This window comes from Capricornis sumatraensis, chromosome 4, assembly GCF_032405125.1.
Source record: "Capricornis sumatraensis isolate serow.1 chromosome 4, serow.2, whole genome shotgun sequence".
Lineage (NCBI taxonomy): Eukaryota > Metazoa > Chordata > Mammalia > Artiodactyla > Bovidae > Capricornis > Capricornis sumatraensis.
The window spans coordinates 100599016-100624970 of NC_091072.1; the positions used below are offsets into that span (position 1 = coordinate 100599016).

The 25955-nt window shown below is 56.2% G+C and overlaps 1 protein-coding gene across 1 annotated transcript in view; it reads right to left on the reverse strand.

Moving 5' to 3' along the window:
- The window catches only part of LRP1 (LDL receptor related protein 1), an 80091-nt gene that overhangs the window by 32538 nt on the left and 21598 nt on the right, over positions 1-25955 (reverse strand). The window contains exons 7-27 of the mRNA XM_068970683.1: positions 22868-23030; positions 22552-22774; positions 21364-21553; positions 20805-20948; positions 19403-19639; positions 18027-18207; positions 16664-16886; positions 15337-15538; positions 14864-14989; positions 12158-12298; positions 11935-12060; positions 11399-11515; positions 10530-10610; positions 8762-8929; positions 5298-5480; positions 4720-4920; positions 3465-3710; positions 3026-3223; positions 1160-1364; positions 826-990; positions 53-297 (exon numbers count right to left, since the gene is read on the reverse strand). Of these exons, the coding sequence (XP_068826784.1) occupies positions 53-297; positions 826-990; positions 1160-1364; positions 3026-3223; positions 3465-3710; positions 4720-4920; positions 5298-5480; positions 8762-8929; positions 10530-10610; positions 11399-11515; positions 11935-12060; positions 12158-12298; positions 14864-14989; positions 15337-15538; positions 16664-16886; positions 18027-18207; positions 19403-19639; positions 20805-20948; positions 21364-21553; positions 22552-22774; positions 22868-23030 (3765 nt within the window). The remainder of the gene's footprint in view (positions 1-52; positions 298-825; positions 991-1159; positions 1365-3025; positions 3224-3464; positions 3711-4719; positions 4921-5297; positions 5481-8761; positions 8930-10529; positions 10611-11398; positions 11516-11934; positions 12061-12157; positions 12299-14863; positions 14990-15336; positions 15539-16663; positions 16887-18026; positions 18208-19402; positions 19640-20804; positions 20949-21363; positions 21554-22551; positions 22775-22867; positions 23031-25955) is intronic.

Here is a 25955-nt window from a genome sequence, read left to right on the forward strand (position 1 = left end):
CCTCCTGTCTGAGAGGCTTCTGTGGAGGTTGCTGTCCTGTCCGGCCCCTTACCCATGGGCTGCCGGGAGGGGTGGTACACCTGCAGGTCAAAGGGCTGCGTGTTGGTTCTCTGGACCACGGTGACATTGTGGCCCGTCCACTTGTTGGCCTTGGCCAGTGTGTTTGTCCGCCAGTCCGTCCAGTACACCTCGCCTCCGTACAGCGTCACTGCAAACGGGTGCGACAGGAACTCGTGTCCCCGAAGCACCTCCATGTGACCGGAGCCGTCGTAACGGGCAGAGTAAATGGCATCTGACCTGAGAGCGTGGTTCGGGGCAGAGTGAGGAGCCAGTGGGAACCTGAGACCTCGGGGCACGTGGCCCGGAGTTCCCACCTTCCCAGCCCTGGCCCTCGGCACCGCGTGGAGCAAGAAACACATGACTCAAGGGCTGGGACCCCAGCTCTGACCCCAGCTCCCCTGCCCCTTCACTCTCCCCAGCACACAGGGCTGGGGTGAAGTTTAGAAAAAGATGCCCCCTTCAGGGACATCAACTAAAAAAAGTCCCGCCCCCTCAAGCAGAGCTTACAGATGTATGAGCAAGCACGGTGTTGTGCCCAGCCCTGTGCGGGGGCAGCCCTGCCTCTGCCCTCCTCCATCTGCACCTCTTTCCCAGCCCAGCCTCTTCCCCTGCTCAGTGCTCTTCCTGGGCCCTTGTCCGGCTCCAGCTGCACTTCCGTCCCGGCCTTCTCACCATGCTCGAGGCTACTGGGTCCTGGGACCCTCAGCCCTGCCCTGTCCCCAGAGGGCGGGGAGGACAGGGCTCCCAGGAGGTGCAGGTGCTGACCTGGCGTCGATCCACAGGATACGCTTCTCCAGGTAGTCCACGGTGAGGCCGTTGGGCCAGCCCCCGGAGCCTGTCTCCCGGTGGATGGTGCGGCGCCCGGCCCCACTCATGGAGGCTGCCTCGATGCGGGGCAGGCTGGCGTCCCAGTCCGTCCAAAACAAGATCCTGGGGGAGTGGGGAGGGGATCAGGAGGGCCAAGGTTGAGGCCTGGGGGAGGGGTTGCGGGAGGATCCTTGGTGAAGGGTGGAGGAGGCAAGGAGTACTGGGGAGATAGGTGTGCCTGGCCCCTTCAAGGGAGTCACAGGGCCAGAACACGTCTGGGCAGGGCCCTCACCCATCCCGGGGATCCAGTGCAATCGCCCTGGGGTGCTCAATGTCGCCAGCCAGCAATGTGGTTCGGAGGGTCCCATCTAGCTTGGCCACCTCAATCTGGTCCAGGTTACTCTCCACCCAGTAGATGTTGCCCGCAATCCAGTCTACAGCCAGGCCCTCCGGTGTGGCCAGGCCATACTGAATCACCACCTCGAAACTGGTCAGGGCTGAAAAAGAGAGGTCGCAGGAGGTTAGACTCACCTGGGGTGGGGGGGTGAGCTCATGATACATGCTAGGAATCCTGGATGGCCCACCCCAACCTTGACACCTCTGTGAATACCTCTGGTGTGCCCTGAATTCAACAGAGCTTCCCAGAACCCCCACTCTCCTCACCCAGGCCCCCTGGCCCAGGAGGTCAAGAAGAAGCCTGGCTTCTAGAACCCTGGAGAAGGGGAAGTGGCAACTATCTTCTGCCTATGAATCTCTGAAGGGCCAACTCCTGGGAGGAGGTCTGAGCAGAGGGTGAGGGCTTTGGGGAACAGACCTAGACTCAATATGAAGCAAACAGAATTTTCTAGAAGTCATTCCACAGATGGTCCTGGAGGTCTTTCCATGGTTATATATATATATATATATATATATATATATATATATATATATATATATATATATATACACACACACACACACATTTACTGTGTTGAATGCTAACTCTTTTCAACCCTATGGACGGTAACCCACCAGGCTCCTCTGTCCATGGGATTCTCCAGGCAAGAATACTGGAGTGGGTTTCCATGCCCTCCTCTAGGGATCTTCCCAACCCAGGGACTGAACCTGGGTCTCCTGCACTGCAGCCAGAATCTTTACTGTCTGAGCCACCAGGGAAGCCCTATATACATATATAATAATTTAGAAACTGTTACATAATGTGAACATTTTCACAGTCTACTTAACCATCTCCTAGTTGATGGACATTTGAGATGGTTCCAGGTTTTCTCTATGGGCCTCTCTGGTGGCTCAGATGGTAAAGAATTTGCCTGCAATGCAAGAGATCTGGGTTCAGTCCCTAGGCTGGGAAGAGCCCCTGGAGAAGGGCATGGAAACCCACTCCAGTATTCCTGCCTGGAGAATTCCATGGAGAGAAGAGCCTGGCTGGCTACAGTCTATAGAGTCACACAGAGTTGGACACAACTGAGCAACTAACACTTCACATTTTTCTCTATGACAATACCACCTCCTCTAGTGAAATGCACTTCTTTCAAGTGTCTGCTCAGATGTCAGCTTCTCAGGGGGCTTTCCATGACCATCCAGTTTAAATGCCACCCGGGTTCTCCCGCCTGCCCTGCCCCCTTTCTCCTTATCCACAACACTACACCCTCTGCCAGTCTGTGCTGCACTCGTTCCCTGTGTTTCTCTCTGATGTCCCCAGTGGTGTGGAGGCTCCATGAGGGCAGACATTCTGTCTTGCTTGGCTCCCTGCTGTTTCCCCTGGGCCTGGAGTGCGTGGCAGGGGCTCAGGAATGAGCGTTATTAAAGAAGCAAGTCTGTGATGGGTTAGGCCGCTTCAGGACAGAAGGCAGGGTTCAGGTACCCCACCCCTAAATGGTTTTTTTCTTGCAAGCCTGCAATTCTGGCCATCCCAAAGAAAGGCTGATCATTTTGTTAATTATCAGGCTGGCAGCTCTGCTGACGATAATTACCAGGCGTCAGACACTGAGACCCACAGCAAAATCTAACCCAATTAACAAGAGTGTGGGGGATAGGGGAACTTGGGGCCTCTGCTCCAGGCAGCCTGCATCTGGTCCCGTGGATCTGAGAGCCCAAGGGCCGGGTCTGGGGTGCACTGGGGCCCCACGTCGGCGTCAGTCTAGGGGCAGGCGGGGGTCACCTCCGTTGTCCAGTAGCTTCCCGCGGTAGATCTTGTCCTCCACCACGTCGGTCCAGTAGAGGGCGCTCTGGCTGAGGTGGAAGTCCAGGGCGATGGTGTTGCGCAGGCCAGGTACCAGCACGCTGTAGTCCCCTTTGTGGAGGTCGATGCGCCGGATCTCATGGCGGTTGGAGAAGATGATGAACGGCTTGAAGGGGTCTAGGGAGGGGTTTGATGGGGTCACTTCTTGCCCCCGAGCCACCCTGTCCAGGCGCAGACAGGGTCTCCGTGGGCACTGGCACTGGGCCCAGATGGAAACCTCAGCCTCCCCCTGTAGTTCAGCCGCCGCACCACTCCCCTCTGCCACCCCCCTCGCCCCCTGCCCTGTTCCCCTCTCCTCTCTGCCACCCCCCTCGCCCCCTGCCCTGTTCCCCTCTCCTCGGTCTGGACTGCCTCTCACCCAGGCTGCGGCAGCTCTCGCCATCCGGCTCTAGCACCCAGCCCTCGTAGCAGGAGCACTTCACGCTGAACTTGTTCTGGTCGCATTTCTGGCTGCACTTGAGATGCTTGGCGCAGTAGCTCTGGATCTGGCAGGTGTGGTTGTCAGGCCCCAGCTCCATGCCCAGAGGGCATGAGCACACAATGCCTTCACCAGGTGCCACGGAGCAGTTGTGGCTGCAGCCGCCGTTGTTCAGAGAGCATTGGTCTGGGGTGGGGGCAGGGAGCAGGGGACAGGATCAGGGTCAGGATCAGAGGGGGGCAGGTCCTTTCCATTCCTCTGCCTCCTTGCTTCCCAGGCACCCCTGGGACAGGGTTCGGATCCCTGCACCCACTGTGTGGGTGGTCACTTCCTCTCTCCAGGAGCACCCCTCCATCATGGTCGCATCTTTCTCTCCGATCTCTATTTCCCAGCCTCTTCTTGAGCCACGGTGCGGGCCCCAGCCTTTTGCCTCTCTCTGAGGCAGGGGTTGGGGGGGCTTTCCTCTATCTCTCCTGATGCGGGTGTGATTTGGGGGTGGGGTGCGGTAGGGAATGTCCTGCTCCAGGTCCTCGGATACACCCCAGGACCTGTCTGCCCTGACTGATGACCCGTCAGTGTTTCTTAGGGCTGGTCCTTATCTCCCGCTCTTCTCCAAGGAACCAGCCGGGCTCAGAGGCGATAAGGGGCTCTGCTCCTCATCCCGGAGTCACACCAGGCGGCCCTCCCCGACCCTGTCCTTTTGATCTTGAATGCACAGCCTCCTCCCCCAGCCTTCTCACTCACTCAGCAGGACGGGGTGCCTGCCCTCCTGACTACAGCAAGCCCCAACCCTGGTGCCTTCACCCTGAAAGCCGGCTGAGGGAGGGGCTGGGCCTGCGGGGAGGGGCTGCACTGCAGTGCCTCCCCTGCACTTCATGGGCTGTGTGACTTTGACCAGCTCTTCAACCTCTCTGAGCTTCAGTTTTCTCATGGGTAAGATGGGGGTGAGAATTGTATGGTCTCACAGGGCTGCTTTATGGATTAAATGCTGTAACAGTGGTAACACTGAGCATAGCCTCTTGGAAGTGGGTTTTTTAGTAATAGCTCTGAGGACTGCTCGCCCAGCAGCCAGATCTGCCCTTTCTAGCCTGAGACCCCCTCCCCACAGAGCTTGTCCTGTTGCACGGCCCCGGCCTGGCCCAGCCTCCTTGTCTAGCTCCCTCGCCCATTTGTCTTTCCTGGGCCCAGGACTCACCACAGAGCTCTCCCTCATCCGAGCCATCTCCACAGTCGTCGTTGCCATCACACAGCTTGTCGGGCGGCAGGCAGACCGAGGTGTTGTTGGCACAGGGGTGCGAGGGGGGCCTGCAGGCCAGGGACTCACAGTTCTCCTCATCCGAGTTATCCTCACAGTCGCTGTCGCCGTCACACACCCATGCTTTGCTGATGCACCGAGCTGGGGAAGGGATACAGCATCGGGGCCAGGCCTGGCCAGCAGGGCTCTCTGCACCCTCTTCCCCGACCTGGTGGGCTTATCTAATCAGGCCATAACTATAATGCCTTGGGGTCCACTAGGAACCTTGAGGCTTTTTCTGTCAAATTCACATGGGCAACAAAGAAGGCACGAACCTGCAGGAGGTGCTGACATTCAGCATTGGAGAGGGTTTTGGTTCCCAGGACCCCTACTGCAGGCTCTGGCCCCTTCAAACCTCCCCCATGCATCTGGCACAAGCTTTTTTCTGCACAGCCTTTTGCCTCACGGCGTCCCCCTTGCCCTTGCCCTGCTCTCAGTATCATCTGTCTGTGCAGTTTCTCTTCAGTCCTTCTTTTTACCAGAGTCTTTGCAGCCAAACTTGACGTTGGGATCACAGACGTGGGTCACTCCCTCACAGCTCTTCTCGTCACTGGAGTCCATGCAGTCAGTGTCCCCGTCGCAGCGCCACCGCAGGGGGATGCACAGACCATCCAGCCGGCACTGGAACTCATCATTGTGGCAGCCGCCAGGAGGCCTTGTGGCTGCAGGGGCACAGGTGGTGGGCTCCGGATCAGCCATTCCCATCTCTACCTTTCCATACGCCTCCTGCCATACCTGGCCCAGGGCTATGAGCTGAGGCAGGCTGGAGAGATCTCTGAGTCCCACTGACTTTCCCTGCAAGGGCTAACTCTGAGTCAGGGCCGTGACACCTTCCAGGGCTTAGAAATCCTCTTGTTTCACCTCCCTATTTCACACATATGAGCTTGGCTGGATAAGCAATTTGCTAGGTCAAAGCTCAAATGACCCCCACCTTAGCCTAGCCTCTGCTGCACTCGTTCACTTCACAAACACTGAGCACCTACTGTGTGCCAGCCACTGTCCCAGGAGCCAGCATGAATAAGACAGCACCCTCACCCCTGTGGAGCTGAAGTTCTATCAGGGAAGAGAAACAATGAAGACGCAACAAGGAAATCCAGAATGGAACTACAGGTGGTGATCAAGGAAAGCTATGCAGACTAAGCCGGGTCAAAGCTAGGGAGCATGGGATGCTACTTGAGATAGAGTCAGGAAGGGCCCCTATGCAGATGTTTGAGCAGAGACCTGAATGACGGGAGCTGTGAGATTAACCATGCATGCCAGGAAGGGGAACAGCTAGCGCAAGCCTCTTGAAACAGGACCATGCGGGGCGTACTCAGAAAATGCCCAGGGTGTATTTAAAGCTGCGCAGCTGGGGCAGGTGATGGAGGAGATGAGTGGCAGGAATGCAGGTCAGAGAGGTTGGGGGAACCCTGCCGGCCATGAAGCAGGGCTCAGTACGGATTCGAAGTGTACAGGGAGCCAGGGCAGGCTCGAGGGCAGGGCTGGGGAGTGATCTGAGGCGTAGGATGTGATCTGGCGGCTGTGCTGTGACTCAGGAGGCGGGGGAAGGAGCGCAAGCAGTAATGGGAGGCACGGGTGACTGTGCACAGCCTCGCCTCGCACTCTCGCTCCACCATGAACATGGTCCACGTGCTCATCTCCTCCCTGGACTTCAGCACCAGCCTCCCAGCTGATCTTCCTCCCTCAGGGTTTCTCCCCCGAGCCTCTTCCCAACCTAATGTCCTTCCAGGATTGTCCTCTGAAAGCATTTCCTACATCTCAACACCTTCCAGCTCTGAGACCCTTCTCAGGTCCCCAGTGCCGGACCTGCGGCTGTAGTCTGTGCCCTCTGGGTGCTGCCTCGATGCCTGCTGTCCCCTCCAGTCTGGGGGCCCCGACCCACAGCCCGATGACCCCTGCAGGAGCGCTCACTTTCCCCTTCTAAGTTGTACTGCTGGCTTCTCCAGGCTGTTCCCACCGTCCCTGTCTGAAGACCCTCCCTCTTGTCCATAGCCTAAGCCCTCACTGGGGCCCCCACCCGTTCAAACCCCACCTCCTCTGAAATGGTCCCTGACATTCCAGCTCACAGCCACAGTTAATAACTGTGACACAACACCCCTGCTCTCATGGGCCAGGCCCCCACATATCTCCTCTCACTTCACAGAGGAGGACACAAAAGAAGATGCCAAGTCTCGGGGGAAGCAACCTGTCCAAGTCTTCCCAGCTGGGGAGGGGCAAAGAGCTTCCCCACCTTGCCACACCTCGGGCCTCCAGGGGTTCTCAGAGTCCCAAGGCACTGTGACCTGTCTCACTCACTGGCCCTTCTCAGACACCCCTTGAGACACAGTCACTGTTTCTGGGCCTTGGGTGACCCTCCCCATCCTCTCAGTGCTTGGACCCACAGTGCACACTTGGTGCTCAATACTGTTCCCACTGTGTGCACCTTAACTCTACCAGGCGGAGGGTGCAGGGTGCTAGTGCAGGGGCCAGATGAAGCCTGGAGAGAGACTCTGGTCTGCCATATTTTTAAAACTTTTCAAACAAATTGCCAGTTGTTACGGCTTGACTTGTGTTCCCTAAAAAGATACTGAAATCTTAACTCATAGCACCTGTGACTAGGACCTTGTTTGGAAATAGGTCTTTCTTTGCAGATGATCAACTTAAGATGAGGCCATTAGGATAGGCCCTGATCCACTGTGACTGCCTGCTTATATAGAGAGGGAATCTGACACAGAGACCAACACGCACTCATCGGGTTTGCCATGTCAAGATGAAGGCAGGGGCTGGGGTGAAGCTTGTACGAGCCAAGGAACACCAAAGACTGCCAGCAAACACCAGAAGCTAGGAGAGAGGCCTGGAATAGATTCTCTCTCCTGACCCTCGGAAACTGACTCTGCTGACATTTTGGTCTTGGACTTCCAGCCTCCAGACTGTGAGACATTCGATTTCTGTTGTTCAAGTCACTTAGTTTGTGGTGCTTGGTTATAGCAGCCTTAGGAAACTAATATACCAGTGTGTTAAAATGGGTAATTTCAGGTTTCCCTGGTGGCACAGTGGATAAGAATCCGCCTGCCAATTCAGAGGACATCGGTTTGAACCCTGGTCTAGGAAGATCTCATGGGCCGCGGGGCAGCTAAACCTGTGTGCTACAACTCCTGAGCCTGTGCACCACAAGAGAAGCCACTGCAACGAGCAGCCTGTGCACCACAGCTGGAGAGTAGCCCCCGCTCGCTGCAACTAGAGAAAGTCTGAGCACAGCAACGAAGACCCAGTGCAGCCATAAATATATATATATATATATTTTAAAATGGGTAGATTTCACGCAAAATCTGCCCTCCTGAAGCCAGGGCAATCTGGGGGCTGCATTATTCCATGGCAACAATGGGCCAGGGCTGAAAAATCAGCACCCCTTGAGAAGGTCTGTGCCCTTCATTAACCCCAGTCCCCATGGGCCCCTGGTCCTTCCATTAACCCCAGACCCCATAGGTCCTGGAGGCCTGGGCACTGGGGTCCCCCACAGAGCTGACTCCTCTCTCCTTTGGTGCCCACTGGCTCATCCTCCCCTAGCCCTGTGGGCATCCCTTTCTCACGCTACCAGTGACCAAACACATGCTGTGAACCCCCACGTCAACGTGATAATGCCCTGCACTATTATTATCCCCACTTTGCAGATGAAACTCACAGGGGCCCACAGAGATTAAGTAACTTGCTCAAGGCCACCCAGATAGTAAGTTGCAGAGCTGGAGCTCAAACCCAAGGCCACCTGACTGCAAAGCCTGAGATCTTAACAGTGTGTGACATTGATTTGTCCACAGCTTTCCTCTCCCACACGACTGGAAACTCCTGAAGGAAAAGAGCTGCTTCAGGGTTATCTCTGGTTCCCAGATGGTGGTGGCATGCGGTGGGGAGGATGGATGGAGGGTGGATGGTCTGGCCCCCACCCCGCTGGTCCCCAGGCGCCCACCCTGGTTGGTGCAGTTGGCGTGTGTCTCGTCGCTGTAGTCCCCGCAGTCGTTGTCCCCGTCGCAGGTCCAGTGCTCAGGGATGCAGCGCCCGCTGTTGCACTTGAACTGGGTGCTAGAGCAGGAGTGGCTGCAGCCCGCCTCATCGCTGTTGTCCCCACAGTCATTGTCTGGGGGGGGCGGCAAGAAGGGAAGAGGCGAGCAGGGGGTCAGCGCGTGACTTTCTCTGTGACCCCAGCATGGGGTCCCCGCTCCCTCCTCCCCATTCCCAACCTCGACCCACCCCAACCTCCCCACCAAGAAAATAAAAAACAGAAAAGACACAGAAACTGCATAGACTGCAGCATGCACCATGGCCCACGCGGTGGGGGACAGGGAGAGGTGGGCGAGCTCCCGAGGGCCCTTCCCTCAGTCTGCAAGACTGGGGGTGGGGACAGGACGCATTCCTTTCCCCTTTTGGCAGTGGGTGGGAACAGGGGTCTGCTTGCCTAGGGGAAAGGAGAGGGATTTCTCTGGTTAGGGAGGGACAGAGGTGGGCGGAGTATAGGTGAAGGCTCTGCTGGGGGGACAGGGTTAGCGAGGACTTGCCCAGAGCCCGAGTGTGGGCATCACCGGCCGGAAGTCTGGGTGAGGGGCACTGCCTGCAGCTGGGAAGGCCAGGGGCCACCCCCTGAAGGCATGAGGGGTGACTGAACCAATGTCCTGCCATCTAGGCCTGGTGGGCAGGGCCACCAGACTTCTCTCCACATTTTCAGGACGCTGGAGAAAGTGTTTGGCTGTCCCCTTGGGCTGTGCTCCTGCCTCTTTCCCAGCTGCCTTTGCGTCTCGGACGCTCCCCTCCCGCCATGCCTTGGTCTTCCTGTCCCCACCTCTCTGTCATCTCCTCTCCTGGGAGAGCTCCTTCTGCCCTCTCTGCTTTCCCCTCCACTGTTTTCTTTCTCCCTCTGTGGTCTCCTCTCTCACTTCTCTCTTTGCTTTTCCTCCACATCCTAGGAGCTCTGGGGAAGGGAGCTGCATGAGGGTCCTGGGGGGCGGCCCAAGGCCAGCTGGGGCTCTAGGGTGATGGTGCATGTGCTTCTATGCACTGACCGGCAGGCTCAGGACAGGTCTTTTCATCAGAGCCGTCCCCACAATCCTTCTCTGAAACACAGAAACCGCCAGGGCAACCATTGGCACACGAGACACGGCAAAGACGAGGGGCAACGTGGCGCTGACCCAGCACATCCTCACACACGTTAGCGAGGGCTCGAGCCCCTGCTGCGACACATCGCCACACCACACGAGACAGGACCAGATCCCAGAGACAGCACACACACAACAGTCCACCGGCCCCCGGCTGACATCACCTGGTCCAGGGCTGACCGCCAGGTGGGCTCCTGAGTCTGGAGCCGGAGCCTGGAGGGGGCACCGAGGACCCCAGAAGATGGTTTGTAGGGAGAAGGGAGCAGGGCATGGGCCCTCCTTGCTCTGCCCCTCTGGCCCTTCCTGCTCATCTCTCCCTGGTCCCTGAGCCTCGGCCAGGGGATGGGCAGCTCTGCCCAGACAGGAACAGCACTGACAGGCAGTGGGCGGCGTCTCCCCTTGGTCATCCTGGCTCCCCTACAATGTTTCCAGCTCATCCTTATCTCTTCCAGACAACCCGGTGGGGCATCAGAGACTTGGAGAGAGGCCCTGGCTTGATTCTAAAACCCCTCACCTCCCACCCAGGACCTGGCTATGGGTTCTAGCTTTCCCAGGAATCAGGGCCGGTGAAGGGAAACAAGCCCTTACCATTATCACATCTCCAGTTGATATTGATGCATCTGCCATTGTTGCAGGTAAACTGAGTCAGGGGGAAGCAGGTAGGATAGGCTGTCAGAGAGAAAGACTAGCTGAGTAGGGTTCTTAAGCTTATACAGCATCACGACATGAGCAGGTGGGTGCAGGGTCCCCACCATAACCCACAGTCCCCTGCTCAGCTAGGTGGGGGAGGGAAGGCTAAGCAGAGGGGCCTCGGCCTGAAACTGCCCATTCACCCCTACCCCCACTAAGCATCCTTTTTTCTTTTTTCAACTTTTTATTTTATATTGGAATATAGCCAGTTAAAAATGTGATAGTTTCAGGTGGACAGCAAAGGGACTCAGCCAGACATACGCATGTATCCATTTCTAAGCATCCTTCCTTCAAGCAACTAGTTTCCAAACACAAGCTGTGTGCTGAGTGCTTTCCATGCACGAGCTCACTGATCCCCCGCATCAATGCTGGGATGCGGGTGCCATTATTAGCCCCATTTTGCAGAGGCTTCCCTAGTAGCTCAGATGGTAAATAATCCACCTGCAATACAGGAGACCTGGGTTGGATCCCTGGGTCAGGAAGATCCCTTGGAGAAGGGAATGGCAACCCACTCCAGTATTCTTGCCTGGAAAATCCTATGGACAGAGGAGCCTGGTGGGCTACAGTCCATGTGGTCGCAAGAGTCGGACACGACTGAATGACTCTCACTTGCAGATGAAATTCACAGGGGTCTATGGAGATTAAGTGACTTGCTCAACGCCACCCAGGTACTAAGCTGCGGGGTCTCTCCAGCACCCCCGCCCCAGGCCCCGTTCTGGTGGACCTTCCCTCCCCGTGCCAGCCTGGCTGTCCTCCGTCTCACTCACCACAAGAGGCTGACTCATCGGAGCGGTCCCCACAGTCATCGTCCAGGTCGCATGTCCAGGAGATGGGGATGCAGCGGCCACTGGCACAGGAGAACTGGTTGGGTGGGCAGGTGCGAGCTGGGGACAGGCGTGGGTGTGAGTGCTCATAGTCCAGTCCTTGCTTTATATTTCATTTTCTTTCCTATTATTCTCTGGCTCTCTGGAAGTCTTCCCAAGGATCTCAAAGCCATTTCTCTTAGAGACGTCATTCAAAATCACCCGTGTGATCTCACAGTGGACACTTGATCCCATCACTTGAGGGGTCGCTGGTGTCCTCCAAGAAGACTCACCCGCCTTGCTTGTCATCCCCAACCTGGAGCTGCGCTCTGTCTCCTTGCAAGTGGGGCCTCCCAGCCAACCCTGTCCTCCCTCCCCTCTGCCCTGGGTGCCCCCTGCTCCTTTCTCTTCCTGAGGCCCCTGTCTCCCCAAGCCTGGCTCCCCTGTCTGCCCTGCCCTAGTGACAGAGCCGGGCCACTCTGGTCTCCCCCCTCCCACACCTGAGCAAGTAGCATTGGATTCGTCTTCACTGTTCCCGCAGTCGTTGTCCCCGTCACAGAGCCAGCGGTTGGGGATGCAACGGTTGTTCTCACACTTGAACCGGTCCGAGGGGCAGGTGTGCTGATCTGGGGAGAGATGGGTCAGGGGTCACCCAGAGGGAGGGGACTCAGCTCTCTAGCTGCAGCCCGAGGGTCGCTGTCCCACTGAGCGGCAGGCACTCACGGCAGAGGGCAGGGGCCTCGTCGCTGTTGTCCAGGCAGTCGTTGTCCCCGTCACACTTCCAGCGCTCCTGGATGCAGCGGCTGTTGGAGCAGGCGAACTCGCCAGGCTGGCACTGGGGTGGGGGCACGTAGGATGGGTTCGCTGTGGGCACCACCGGACATGAGGGGGAATGTCAGACCCAGGTCACGGACAGGTGCTGAGCCCCTGTCCTCTGCTTGTTTCATGATTTTAAAATAATATACACAGTAATTTTTCCCAGGGCATAGTTTTTCAGGAACAGATGATCTGGATGGAAGCTGCAACTCTTTGTCAAACCACAGGGTGACGCCTGCTCAGGGGCTTCCAGCTCTGCAATGTGGTCGAAGAATAAAGCAGCTTCCAAGAGAATCTAGAACTCCCTTCTGATCCCAGCGAACAGATCACCTTTACCCCTCCCTGCCATCTCCATGAACTTGGAAGTCATCTCAGGGACCCCCAGGCCCTGACTTGGTCCCCGGACTTTTTCCTTCAAATGTGTCAATTCTACAGGCAGGAGTGAAAACAGAACCCTGCCAACTCCTGTCCCCAGTACTCACACCGTCATCTGCCTTCAGCTGCCAGCAGTAAAGTCACTGTGTCCTGTCTGTGTTTTCACAGGGTGGGCTCTGGAAGCCCAGGAACGCCCATGGCAGTCCCTGGCTCTGGATCCCACAGCTCTGCTCACGCCTTTCTGACTCATCTCTTACCCTCTCTAATCCTGTGGGTTCCATGGACCACTGGGTCTGGAGGCTGCAGGTGTCCCCCTTGTTCCTCACCTCTGCTTCCAGACCATTCTCCCTCTCTCCTCTCTCAAAAATCAGTGTTGACTTTCATGTTATAAAACTATATAAGCTCCTACCATTATGGGCCCCAGCATCCTTAGAGTTTTTAGCTCCTGGCTCATAGTCACTTTCTCCATGGTCATTCCCTTTAATTCTTGGTGATTTTAATGTCCATGTGGATACTCTTTCATTGCAGTGGCCTCTCAGCTCTGAAGCTCCTTTCCACCAATGCTTTTGCCCTGCACCTGGCCTCAGTCACTCACCCTTAGCTGTACACTATGGCCCACTGACCCATTTTCCTTTCTTAGGATTGTATCCTAAGGAAACTGTCCTGAATCTGGGAAGGCATGAAGGTATAAGAAATAGCAGAGCTATAAGAAATAGAGCAGGTGATTAATAACCACACTCTGGGCCAGACTTCCTGGGTTCAAACAAACCCCCGCTCTCACTTTGGGCCTCAATTTCTCCATTTATAAACTGGGATAATAAAAATACCTTCCCGGGGCTTTCCTGGTGGTCCACTGGTTAAGAATCTGCCTTGCAACACAGGGGATGTGGGTTCGATCCCTGGTCAGGGAATTAGGATTCCACGTGCCATTGAGTAACTAAGCCCATGCACCTGAAGCCCACAGCCACAACTAGAGAAAGCCCGAGTGCCACAGCGACTGAAGCCCACAAGCTCTGGAGTCCACTCATCGCCACTGCTGAGCCCTCGTGCCACTACTAGAGTCTGCACTGCAACAAAAAATCCCGCAAGACGCAACTAGAACTCCACATCTGCGGCTAAAACCCAACGCAGCCAAATAAAGGGACATTAAAAAAAATCTTCTTTACAAGAATATTTTAAGGAGTAAGTCAGTAACTGCATGGGGAGTGCTTAGAACCATGCCTAGTACATAGCTTGTGTTCAGTAAATGCTGGCAGTGATTCTAATAAAAAACTGGAAGCAACCTAAACATCCAACAGTAGAGAAAGGGCCGAGTAAATTATGGGATGTTTACTAAATGAAACCCATTTTGGCCATGAGAAATTCTGCTGATGTACGCGTGACACCCTGTCAAGTGACAAGCTCAGGAAACAACAGCAGGTGCAGAGTGGTTCCGTTTAAGTGAAGCAAATGAAGAGAGATCCGGAGAGTGCTCCCTGGACGGTAACAGCGCAAACTATGGGTGGTGGAATTTGGGGTGATTTGTACTTCTTTGTATTTTTCTATAGCGCTTGCTTGTTTTTACAATGAACATGACCCACTTTTATCTAAAAATGGGGCTATTTAAAACAATGCAATAATAACACAGAAAATTTGTGGCATATATGAGCCAAAAAGGGCAGAAAACATTTATATACACTACGATTTCCAGCCATGTAAAAACCCACCTAGGGGAAAAGGATGGCGTTCACTTACCACAAGGCTAACAGCACAGTGGTGGTTTGCTAGGGAGACTGGGCTTTTCCCCCCCTCTCTAATTTCCAATATTTTGAACTATTATATTACTTGAACCATGGAGAAATAAATGTAAAAGAAGTTAAGAATGCTTTTCCCTTTCCAGAGCTGTCCTGCTCGCCTCTCAAGTTCCCCTTAATCTTCACGCCCTCCCCAAACCCCTAGACCCTGGTCACCGTAAAACCCTCCAGCACCTGGAGCCTTCACTCAGTCCATCCTTCAACTTTTTTTCTGGTTGCACCATGTGGCGTATGGGCTCTTAGTTCCCCAACCAGGGATGGCACCCAGGCCGCCTGTACTGGAATCACAGTCTTAACCTCTGGACCGCCAGCAAAGTCCATCCCTCAACTTCTATTGCATCCCTCAGGGCCCTCTGCCTCCTTCGTCTCCGATCCCCATCCGGACACTGTGGCCTTCTGCTGGAGTCTGCTCCCCTACCTCCCACCCCAGCTGGGCCCCTCGTACCCAAACAAGTGACACCGTCTGCATCCAACACCTGGTCCTCAGCACAGGCACACTGACGGCTCCCAGGGGTGGCCAGGCACAGGCTGCTGCAGCCGCCGTTGTTCACCCGGCATTTGTTGGTGCCCACTGTGAAGGAGGGGCCACGGGTGCAAGGAGGAAGGAGCAGGAGGACAGGAGACAGGTTGTGGCAGAGTCAGGAAAGGCCAGAGAAGGGAGACGAAAGGCCAGGGGAGGCGGGACATTAAAAGGAGAAGACAGAAAGAGGGAATGTGGCGGGGTTGAAGATGAGGAGATGGAGGCATGGGGCAGGAGGGGCGATGGGGAACATGGAAGGTCAAATTGGGGTGGGGGCCTCTCTTCTCAAGAGCCTCAAAAGTCAGAGCCTAGGCTCCCTGGGAGTGCCTTCACCCCACCCACAGGCGCCTCGCCCACCGTCCAGGTCCCACCCCGTCCCAGTCCTGGTCCAGGGGTACCTTGCTGCTGCTGGGCATCATACATGCGGATCTCAAAGATGGGGGGCCGCTCGCTGCGCAGAAGGGTCACAATGGGGGCCGCCCCTCCTGTGCCCCGCTCCAGGCGATAGACACTGCCGCTCCGGTACTCAGTCCAGAAGAGGTAGTTGCCATGGTGACAGAGGCCAAAGGCGTGGTTCAGCTCAGGACCCTCATACACAATCTAGGAACGGAGAGGGGCTTACCCAGCAGCTGAGAGAGTAGGGGTGCCTCAGGGAGGCTTAGGGGTTCACTGCTTTGTACACTCTTACGTCCTCAGCCTGGGTGTGGGCTTGTCTCCCCCATCAGCCCAGAAGCCCCGAGGATGGGAGCTTTGCACACAGCTAAGTGCCAAACCCTGAACCCAGCGGACACTGCGAGGGCTGGCCCACACTCCTCTCCTTTGTTGATTCATATTCACTGATACCCCTCCAACATACGCGCACGTGCGCACGCACACGCAAACATAGAGCAGTGGGCTGACAGCCAGACTCCATCCATTCGTTTCTTCACCCGCCACACGTTTGCCAGAATCTGTTAAGGTAGCACTCAGAAACGGAGAAGATGTGGTCCCTGCACTGGAGCCGCCACTGTCTCAGGAAAGGCACTCAGGGGCATCAGGGTGGCAAAGGGTCTGGAGACAGCATCCCAGTGGAGGTGGCCCCTGAGAGGTGTGCCAGGTGAGGAGGGGCTGGGCAGAGGCTAGAAGGTCTGCACGAGCAACAGCACAGAGGGCAGAGCCTTGCCGTATACTGGGCTCATGAGTTGTCTAATGATGCTGTCCCAGTGCTGGGATGTGGGAAGCAGGGAGAAAGACGACCACAGAGATGGTCAGAACCACATTGCAGTTGGCCTTAAATACCGTGAGAGCTTGGGCCACACGCCTAGATGTGCACGGAACTCAGGAATGAAGCACGACCCGAATGAACGAGCATACGAATATACCGTCTCTAGGTGTCTTGCACCTGTACACAGGCACGCAGTCTAGGCACACACCAGCATGTGCTGTGTGTACGTGCACAAGCAGGCTGAGGTGCACATGATGTGTACGCTCAGGCGGTCAGGCCCGCAGGCCATGTGAACAGTCACAGAGACACTCTGAAGAAGCAATCCTTAAACAACCCAAGACACAGGCACACAAGCACACCGAGGGACATACCCACAAGCTCACAGGCAAACACACATGCAGCCCTCAGGCCTGGACTCACACGGATGCCCACACATTCAGACACCCAGCCTCGGTCACACACACACGTGTGGTCCAGAAATGCACACATGAACACCTACACACAGCTGCATGCCTGCCCACCTTCCGGTCAGTGCCATTGAGCAGGATGGTTTCGATGCGGTCATAGAAGGCATCCACCCAGTACAGGCGCCCAGCTGGGATGTCCAGGCTCAGCCCATTGGGCCAAAGTACTGTCTTGGAGGTGACGAAGATGTCTCGGTGTGAGCCGTCCATCCAGGCCCTCTCTAGCCGCCCTCGCCGACTGTCCTTGGGGTCCTCCTCCCAGTCAGTCCAGTACATCCACCTGTGGGCAGTTACTGGTCAGCATCACATGGGCCACCCCTGCCATCAGCATCTTCCCCTGTGATCCTAAGCCAGGCAGGCCCTCCCAGAGCTCCTCACAGGGTCCTCCTGCCCTGCTCATCCCTGCTGCTGCTACTGCTGCTAAGTCGCTTCAGTCGTGTCCGACTCTGTGCGACCCCATAGACGGCAGCCCACCAGGCTCCCCCGTCCCTGGGATTCTCCAGGCAAGAACACTGGAGTGGGTTGCCATTTCCTTCTCCAATGCATGAAAGTGAAAAGTGAAAGGGAAGTCGTTCAGTCATGTCTGACTCTGTGCGACCCCATAGACGGAAGCCCACCAGGCTCTTCCATCCATGGGAGTTTCCAGGCAAGAGTACTGGAGTTGGGTGCCATCGCCTTCTCTGGCTCATCCCTGGCCCACACATTTCATTCATTCACTCCTCCATTCAACAAGTAGGTGCTGAGTGCCTACTGAGTTGGCCACAGCTCTGGCACTGGAGGTGAGACCAAGGCTGCCAAGGCCCCTCTCTCGTGGAGCCCATGTCCCACCCAGGACACAGACAAGAAACAAGTCAGCCAGGAGGGCCACACACACTGGAAAGCGATAGAGGTCAGGAGGGACTCCAGGAAGGGGGACAGCATGGAGACCAAGAGTGCAGCTGGTGAGGAAGGCCTCTCCCAGGAAGTAGCATTTGAGCTGATGTGAACACTGAGAAGCAGCCCCATGTGTAAATACTTGGGAGTCCCAGGCTAAGGAACTCCAAGAGCACAAAGCCCTGAGGGAGGAAGGGCTGGATGCTGGCTTGAGGAACAGACAGCAGGCAGTGGGAACAGAACTTCCAGATGCAGGAAGTGAGGTGCAGAGGTCAAATGAGCTGCAGGCAGACCTTGTAGGACCTCAGGGCTGATGAGGGCACAGGGAGCCAGGGGAGGGCGCTGCTGGGAGTGACAGGAACAGTTTGTTTCTATGTCTCACTCCCACTGCCCTGTAGATAAGGACACCTTTCCCTCTTTCGGCCAAATTTTTGCTGCCCTCCCCCATCCACTCTCCGTCTTACCCCCCAGTCCTGAGGCCCATGGGACTCAGGCTCTGAGTCCCTGGCTCTCCCTCTCCTCGCCCCAAGGCCCTGGGAGGACTCACCCATTGAGTGGATCCACCACAATGGCCCTGGGGTGTGTCATTTTGCCCTCGATTAAGGTCTTGCGGGTCTGAGCAGCTTTCTCCAGCCTGGCCACGCTGATGGTCTTCTTGGGTCCATCATCCGTCCAATACAAATTGTCCCCCATCCAGTCCACAGCCACGCCTTCCACATTGTGGATGCCTGCAATGGGGCGGGAGGGTGGGCAGAGGGGGAGTGTCAGAGGAGGCTCAAAACTGCCTCTGGTCCTTAGGATACCTACACTTTGGAGCCCTTGGCTACTGGGAGCGCAGGGAGCCTCCTGGCCCGAGATGGTGGTGAGGCTGGGCTGGGCTAGGAAGGTGGAGGAAGGGGATGGGAGGTCATTTGTGCTGCGACATCTGTGTTGAGGCAGTCTCTCAAAACTGGACATGGCAGCGAGGAAACCTCCATGGTGTACACAGGCTCACTCGGGAAGGTATGTCAGGGCCTGAGGTGGGTGGAGAACTGGGACAATAGACACGTGACTCTGGGTACAAGTGCAACACTACATGCCAGGCCTAAAAACCCTGAGCTAACAAAACAAATAAGTTAGGGAGTGACTTCTCACTTAGCTCCATGCTTCATCTCCAGCTTAAATAGCAGTTCCCTGGGAGAGGGCACCCCAATCTTTTCCTGATGAGGAGTTACTTTTGGTTTCCCCAGAGTCTTATGGTTGCTGACTGCTGAGGTTCTCTGAGTCGAGGTGGGGCGTGGGGAGCAGGACCAGGGGTGGTAACCAGCGTCAGTCAGATGGATTGGTCAGGAGGGCAGGTTTGGGAGTTCAGAACACCCGGCAGGCATGGTGCAGCACTCAGGGGCTCAGAGCCTCCATGCAGGTGGGTATTCAGAAGACGATGCACTGCTGACCTGCTGGGGCAGCTCAGAGGGAAAACTGGATTCCATTCACAAAACACGATTTTCTCAGGGCATGTAAGCCTGCAGCTCTCGGCGGCCGTGAAGTCCGGCTACACAGACTCAGTGTGTGCACATGTGTGCCTGCTCCAGTTCAGAGCCTCAGGCCTCTCCCTGGCTGTGTGCTGCGTGCAGCTCCAGGGCTCAGAGCCAACGGGAGAAAGACCCTGAGTTTTCCCAAGGGCTGGCAAGGATGCTGCCTTACCCATCCATCCTCCTGCCTCTTTTCGGCTCAGCCAAGAAGGGGGTCACCCAGGGGTCAATCTGTCTATCCCCTCATCTCCATGCCAACCAGACCAGCCAGCCAGTCACCAGGGGACTCTCCACGCTGAGAGGGAGGGCATGGGGAGACAGATGCCCAGGCCCTACATGGCTTCCTGCTTCCTCAGGTGCATGCCATCTCCCGGGAGTCCCGACCGTCCACCTCCCACTCTGGGGCCCTTACCGTCCTTCAGGATGGTCTCCCGCTCGGTGCCATCGATCTTCTGGCGGCCAATGAGGTAGCTGGTGGTGTCGGCAAAGTAGATGAAGCCGGTCTCAGCGTGGAAGTCCAGGGCCCGGGGGTTCATGAGGTTCTCGATGGGGATCATATGCTCGTCGGGAACCTTGGCCCCCATGTCCATGCCCCGGATGATGCCAGGCCGGCCCTTGCCATACACAAGGAACAGCTCGTGTTCTGGCTCTAGGGCAGGCACAAGGAGGGGCACAAAGTCAGACAGACAGACAGACACACACACACACACACGTGCACACGACCACCACCCAGCTGATGCTCCGCCTGCAGTGAGTGGGTGGGGGCAGCACGGGGATCTGAATCACATGGACAGACACAAAGCCTGTAAGGCCCAGGGAACAATGCCCTGGGGGGTGGTTTCCTGTGGACTCCAGGGGTGGGAAATGGAGCAAAAGTAGCAAGTAGCATGTTTTCAGTAAGTGCCCACTGTTGAGTAGTGAAATTAGTGACCCAAATAGGTTGGAATCTGATCCCTTTTGACCACTTCCTCTGCTGCCATCCCAGTCTAAGCCACACCACTTCTTGCCTACGCCGCAGAAATAGCCTCCTGCCACTTCCCTGCTGCCCATCCTCCCCCCAGCAGCCAGCACGATTGTTTTCACAAAAGGGAGTCAAATTTATAAAGCCACCCAGAGCTCCTCATCCCAGTTAGAACACAATCCAACCTGGGTCCTCATCTCCCTCATTCGCGTGGCTCCCCCACCCCACCGCCTCCATGTTGCTCCCCAGCACTCCAAGCTTACAGTGGCCTCTGAACCCTGGCACTGCAGATTCCCTCTGCCACAAATGCTCTTCCTCCAGGTACGTGATCCACTTCCTCACTTCACAGGGAGTTTGACTCTAATTTCAATTCCACAGGGACGCCTTCCCTGAGGGCCGTCTCAGCGGGAGCCTGGGCTGTCATCATGAGCGCCATGCTCCGCTCTATTTTCTTCCTAACACCTACCAGCACCCGAAGTCATTTTTGTGTTTGCCCACCTCCTCTGCCAGACTATAAGCTCCACGAGGCCAGAGACAACATCTATCTTGTTCATTGCTGAACCCTTGCTACCAGGACAACGCCAGACACTGCGTCCTCACTAGATACTTGATGAACAAATGAAGGGCTGAAACGGGCCAGCTGACAGTGTTCTGAGTGGGAGCCTGAGTGGGATAGTGGGAGAAGCCCTGCTCTCAGATGGGAGTTCAAGTCCCGGTCTGTCCCTCACTAGTGACGATACTTTGGTTAAGTCCCTCCATCTTTCTGCATCTTAGAGGGAAGGAGCTGGGCTATGGGAGGCAGACCCCTCCTGTCTCATCCCAGCAGGCACGCAAGCCCTTCCCCAGCACTCACTCTTGCACGACTTCCCGTCACTGCCCAGGCTGAAGCCGGAGCGACAGCGGCAGGTCCGCGCCTTGTGGCTGTTGGCCAGCAGGCAGATGTCAGAGCATCCGCCTGGCTTCCCGTACTGGTCGTTCTCGCAGGCATGGCTCCTCACTGGGGCAGGGTGGAGAGCCGGTCAGGACCCCTCGAAGTCTCCGTGCCAGGCCCTGAGAAGGCTTCCTCAAGTCTGACCACACTCCCTCCTGCTGCTGTCTTTGTGTCTGCTGTCCCCTCCAGGGACTTGGAAGCCGCAGGACTGGGATTCCTCTACCCTCACACCACCCGGCCTTGAGACTCAGGTGGGGACTTTCGTGGTCAGGGGACACCGCTGCTCACAGCCAGGTGCCAGTGAACCGGGAGGGGTGATGGACATCCTGAGCAGAATGAGGGCAAGGGGCTCCCGGGGTGGGATTCGGAGGCTGAGGGGCAGACACAGGGAGGCATTCTGGGGTGGATGACTCGGAGAAGCAGTCATGATACAAGAGGAGTGCCCACCGGAGGGTCCCGGAGGGGCTGCGGCGCCGCTCACCTCGGGGCTGACGGCGCTGGTGGTAGATGTGGAGGGCACCGCCCTTGTCCACACGGGTGACCACCTGGTAGTCAGTGCTGTTGAACCGGTTCACACGGATCACACTAGTCTTCTGCTGGGCGTTGGCATTGTCCGAGTTGGTGGCGTAGAGATAATTCTCAAACACGGTCAGGCCGTACAGGTGCTCGATCTGCGACGGGCAGGCAGGAACCGTCAACACGAGAGGAGAAGAGATTCCTACCTCCACCGTTGGAGAACTGGTCAGCTTTGCATCCAGACTCCGTGACTCGCATTCCTAACTCAACCCCCCATCATCCACCTCCGTGCTTTACTCCTGGACTATCTCCTCTGGACTATCCTTTCTTGAGACTTGCTTGTCAAATCCCACTCATCCTTCACAGGGCATCTCTTTGAAGGGCTTCTGGAATCTTCTAACCAGAGATGACGGTCTCTGCTTCCACACTCCATTTCTGGCTGTAATCTACTGTCTGGTGATCTGTGGATTTACTCTATCCCCTCGGCTCAAACCCCTTGAGGGAGGAACCAGACTCCTCCCTCTCAGAATCAGGCACATATCTGCTGATGGAGTGACTTTGCACTGACCTGGAGCTGGATCCTTCCCTCCGTCCACAGAGAACATTCTTAGCCCGCCTTTAGCTCCCAGCTTTCAGGAGGGTTGAGAGGACAGACTGGCCCCAAGCGAGCCTGATAACAGCCCCCATTACCTCCATAACGTATCTAAGGTGACCTTCTGTCCTGTTTGTCCAAGACTGACCCCGGGGGACTTCAAGAGTCAACACTGGGACAGTCTGGGGCAAATTGGGATGGATGGTCACCCTAACCCCAGAACAGAGATGCCATCTTTGGGCTGAAAGGGCTTCTAGACCAGGCTCAAATGCTATTTCCCAGTGGTGTGACCTCAAGCAAATCACTTAATCCCTGTGAACCCTGAGATTCTTCAGCTGCCAAAGGGGAACTGAGTCACCCTGCCAGCTCATTCTCCAGGGGTTGCTGTAGGGACCAAACGAGAAAAGGGAAGTAAAAAGGTGTTCTCTAAAACGACTGTGGCCATCCAAGTGGAAGTCACGACCTGTCCTCTTTCCCCAGTGCTTGTGCCAACCCCTCTCATACTGTCCCCCGTCCCGGGAGGCCTCGAGAAGTGTCCCAAAGCTGAGACTTCCTCCTCACCAGGATGCCCTGGATGATGGTCTGCCGGCCCTTGCCCTCGTAGTCCACCACCTCAATGTAATCCAGGTAGGCATCAGCCCAGTAGACAAGGCGGCTGACGAGGTCCAGCGTGATGCCGTGAGGAAACACGATCTTGCTGTCAACCAGCTTGGTGCGGTTCTGCCCGTCCATGTCACAGCGCTCCACTTTGGGGATCTGACCATAGTCAGTGAAGAACACCTTCCTGTGGGCAGACAGCATGTTACACCGGGTCTGAACGTTGGGCACCCTCCCTTCTACCAGGGCCTCTGCCTCTGCCCCTGCCTGCCCCGCTCACCCCATGGCAGGGTCCAGTGCAATGCCCTTGGGGTTGTACAGCTCCAGGTCTAGGAGAGTGACACACGTGTCCCCGTTTCGGTTGCAGACAAAGATCCTGTCGTCAATGTCATCCACAAAGTAGAAGTTGCCAGTCAGCCAGTCGATGGCCATCTGTTCGACATCTGGAGAGTGGGAATGAAAGGGCTATGCGGGAGGTCTTCCCCTGACATGCCCATCTCCTCTGGGGCGCCCTCCTTCACCACCCAGACCACGGCTGTCTCTCCTCCCTAAGCTCCTACGGGAACTATCGGCAGTGGCGTATTTTGCCTGGTGTTGTTGGCAATCCTTCACCAACTGCGTCTCTCCAAAGACAAGTCTCTGAGTATACTCCTTCACAGCCCTGCTCCCCAGGCCGAGCTCAGGGTGGCACACATGGGCAGCAGGAAATCACTGGCTGGCTGGCTGACTGACAGGTTTCCCAACTCTAGCCCCTGCTTGAATGGGCCCATCTTCCTGCCCTTCTGAAAGGCAGTGAGGACAGGTCCACAAGGTCACTCCAGAATTTTTAAAATTTGCTTTTTCTTGGAATAAGAGCACTCAGGCTAATAAAACATCACACATCTCTGCTTTTCATCAACTCTGTATGGTGAGTCGGCTTATCTCACGCCAGTCAGGAGCACCAACCAGAAGCTATACGTGTTTCCTGACTTTTCAAAATGGAAAAGCCAGGCATCCGTCAGTAAATCCAGTCTAAGAGAAGAGAATGTTCAAATACAGGGCCCACGAGATGGAAAAGGGAAGGCCCATGGTGGCAAAAGATTGGGACCAGTGACATGGGTCAGACTTCCTGTTCTCATTTCCATGGCCGATGCTTCTACTTCCCTATTGCTCAATTTCCTCTCTCCTGGGGAGGGTGGAAGGAGTGGGAAATAAGATATAGGGTGGAGAAGAGAGCACAGAGGAGGAGAACCACTAAGGACTCTGAAGGTAAACTGAGGCATGACTCATAAAGACGGGGAGCTTCAGGAGGGTGGGAGCGTGGGAGGAGGGTGCAGGCCAGGGGCCCACACTCAGTCTACATCAAAAGGACCTCAGACTCAGGGGTGGGCCAGGGTAGCAGAAGTCCAGGATACAGGAAGTCTGGGAATGGGACCCCTGCTGTCCTCCTGGTGGTGAGACTCCTTCTCTGCAGGACCCACTGGCTCCCATCCATCCATCCACGGCCCTCTCCAACTACCGCTATCAGAGGTGATGCCTCTAGCAAGCTGGGACATCTTCAAGACAGTGACTCCCTAGACCCCTGCCTTGCATTCTACTTCCACCAGTTTCCCCAATAGGCAAAGGAATCTTTGGACCATCTGCCTTTGGCTGAAACTTTTTTTTTTTTTACTGGAAACTCCCACTAGCGACAATCAACCCAGTAAGGACTTCAATTCTTGCACAGCTACAGGTATAATGAGTAGGCTTTCTGCTAATCCTCCCCCTTCCCCACAGGGATTCAGGGGCTGTTTCTTAACAGAGGATGGGGGTTGCGGGGCCAAGGGAACGGGAACATGGCTCCCAAGGAACTTGGCCAGGCCCTGACACTGACTCACAGTCACAGGACTTAAGCTGAGGGAGGAAGGGAAAGAGCCAATTTGAGACTTTCATCAAACTAGTTTCCTCTTCAGGTCCCCCCTGTTGCACCCCACCCCAAGACAAATGGAAGGAGAAGTCACAGGCATGAGCTGTTACCCCGTGAGTGCTCAGGTGCCCCTAAACCCAGCCACTGTCTCCTCTGCGCCCAGTACTGTCCCGTCCTGACAAGGGCAGAGAGAAGGGGCTCATGGGTCCCAGGCCAGGGCAGGGGTTAGGCGAGCAAATGACCCCACACTGTTATCTTGGAGAAAGCAGATGAAAATGAAGGCTGCTGGGTCGCATCCAGAGGAAACCAAGGTCCCAAGTCAGGGTGAGGGGGGACCTGCCACAGTTCCAGGCAGCCAGCAACGTGGCTGAAAGGCAAACAGATTAAAAGGCAAATAGGGCTGTGCGCCCTTTACTTGGTGGGCACAGTGGGGGTCTGGGGGCTGCTGGCATGTAGATGGACCTTCTCATTCGAAGCTGTTTCCCCAGCACCAGCTGGTGCAGCTGCATTCTTCTCTCCAACTTCCTGAGGCTTCCCTGAGTCACTGCCCAGCTTCAAGGCTGGCAAAACACTGCCCCTGCTCCCCCACGCGCCCTTCCCTCAGCAAGAGGGGAGGAGGAAGAAACTTGAAGGGATCTGATGCCCCCGTTTCGGATGGAGCTCCACATCCTCTCCTCCAGACCCAGGATGTGCTGACCTTCGGGCCTCCCTCCTGGCCTGGGTTCCTTGCCAATTCCGGGAAGGAAGGCAGAAGGGATTGTCCTCGCTCTCTGATATTCACCCTTGGCTGGTCCTCCCTTCCACCTCCCAAAGGCCAGGCAAGGCCCTGCTCAGCAGGCCGGTGAGGACTTGGCAAGAACAGGAGTCCCCGGCCTAGCCTAGGCTCCCCTTTGGTATTTTTGCAGCTGGAGACTATTAGTTGCAAGCAAAAATCCTTTGTTATCCAACCCCCCTCCATCACATTATTTTCCTTTCTTCTCAAGTCCAAACTCCTCTGCCCACCACACTACATACACTCACAAACAGGCACACACATACACACACGCTTGGCCACTCTTCCCACTCCAAGCGTAAGGAGATGGGCTCAAATGGGCACCTTCCCTCCGAAGGCGGTGCTGGACTGTTGCCCCCTGTCCCGGGGCACAGAGGGGACAAGTGGAATCCCCTGTCCCATGGCATGGAGGGGACAAATGGAGTCCTGGGCTTTGGCCTAAAGGACCTCACATTCTGGTCCCACACACCCAAAGAGCAGCTGTCCCCTCATGGGCCATCCTTCTCAGGACTGATCCACTTCAGAGACCTTCCAGAAGGCCCCTAGCCAAAGACCCCAAATCCTGAAGACAGGAGAATCTTAGGTAAACCCTAGGGGAGGGATGCTGTGTGGTGGTGGGAGGAGTCTGGGGCTGGTCTGAGAGCTGAGGGGCCAGGGATGCCAGAGTAGAGGCGGCGGCTGGTAAGCTGGGAGGGTGATGAGACAGAGGAG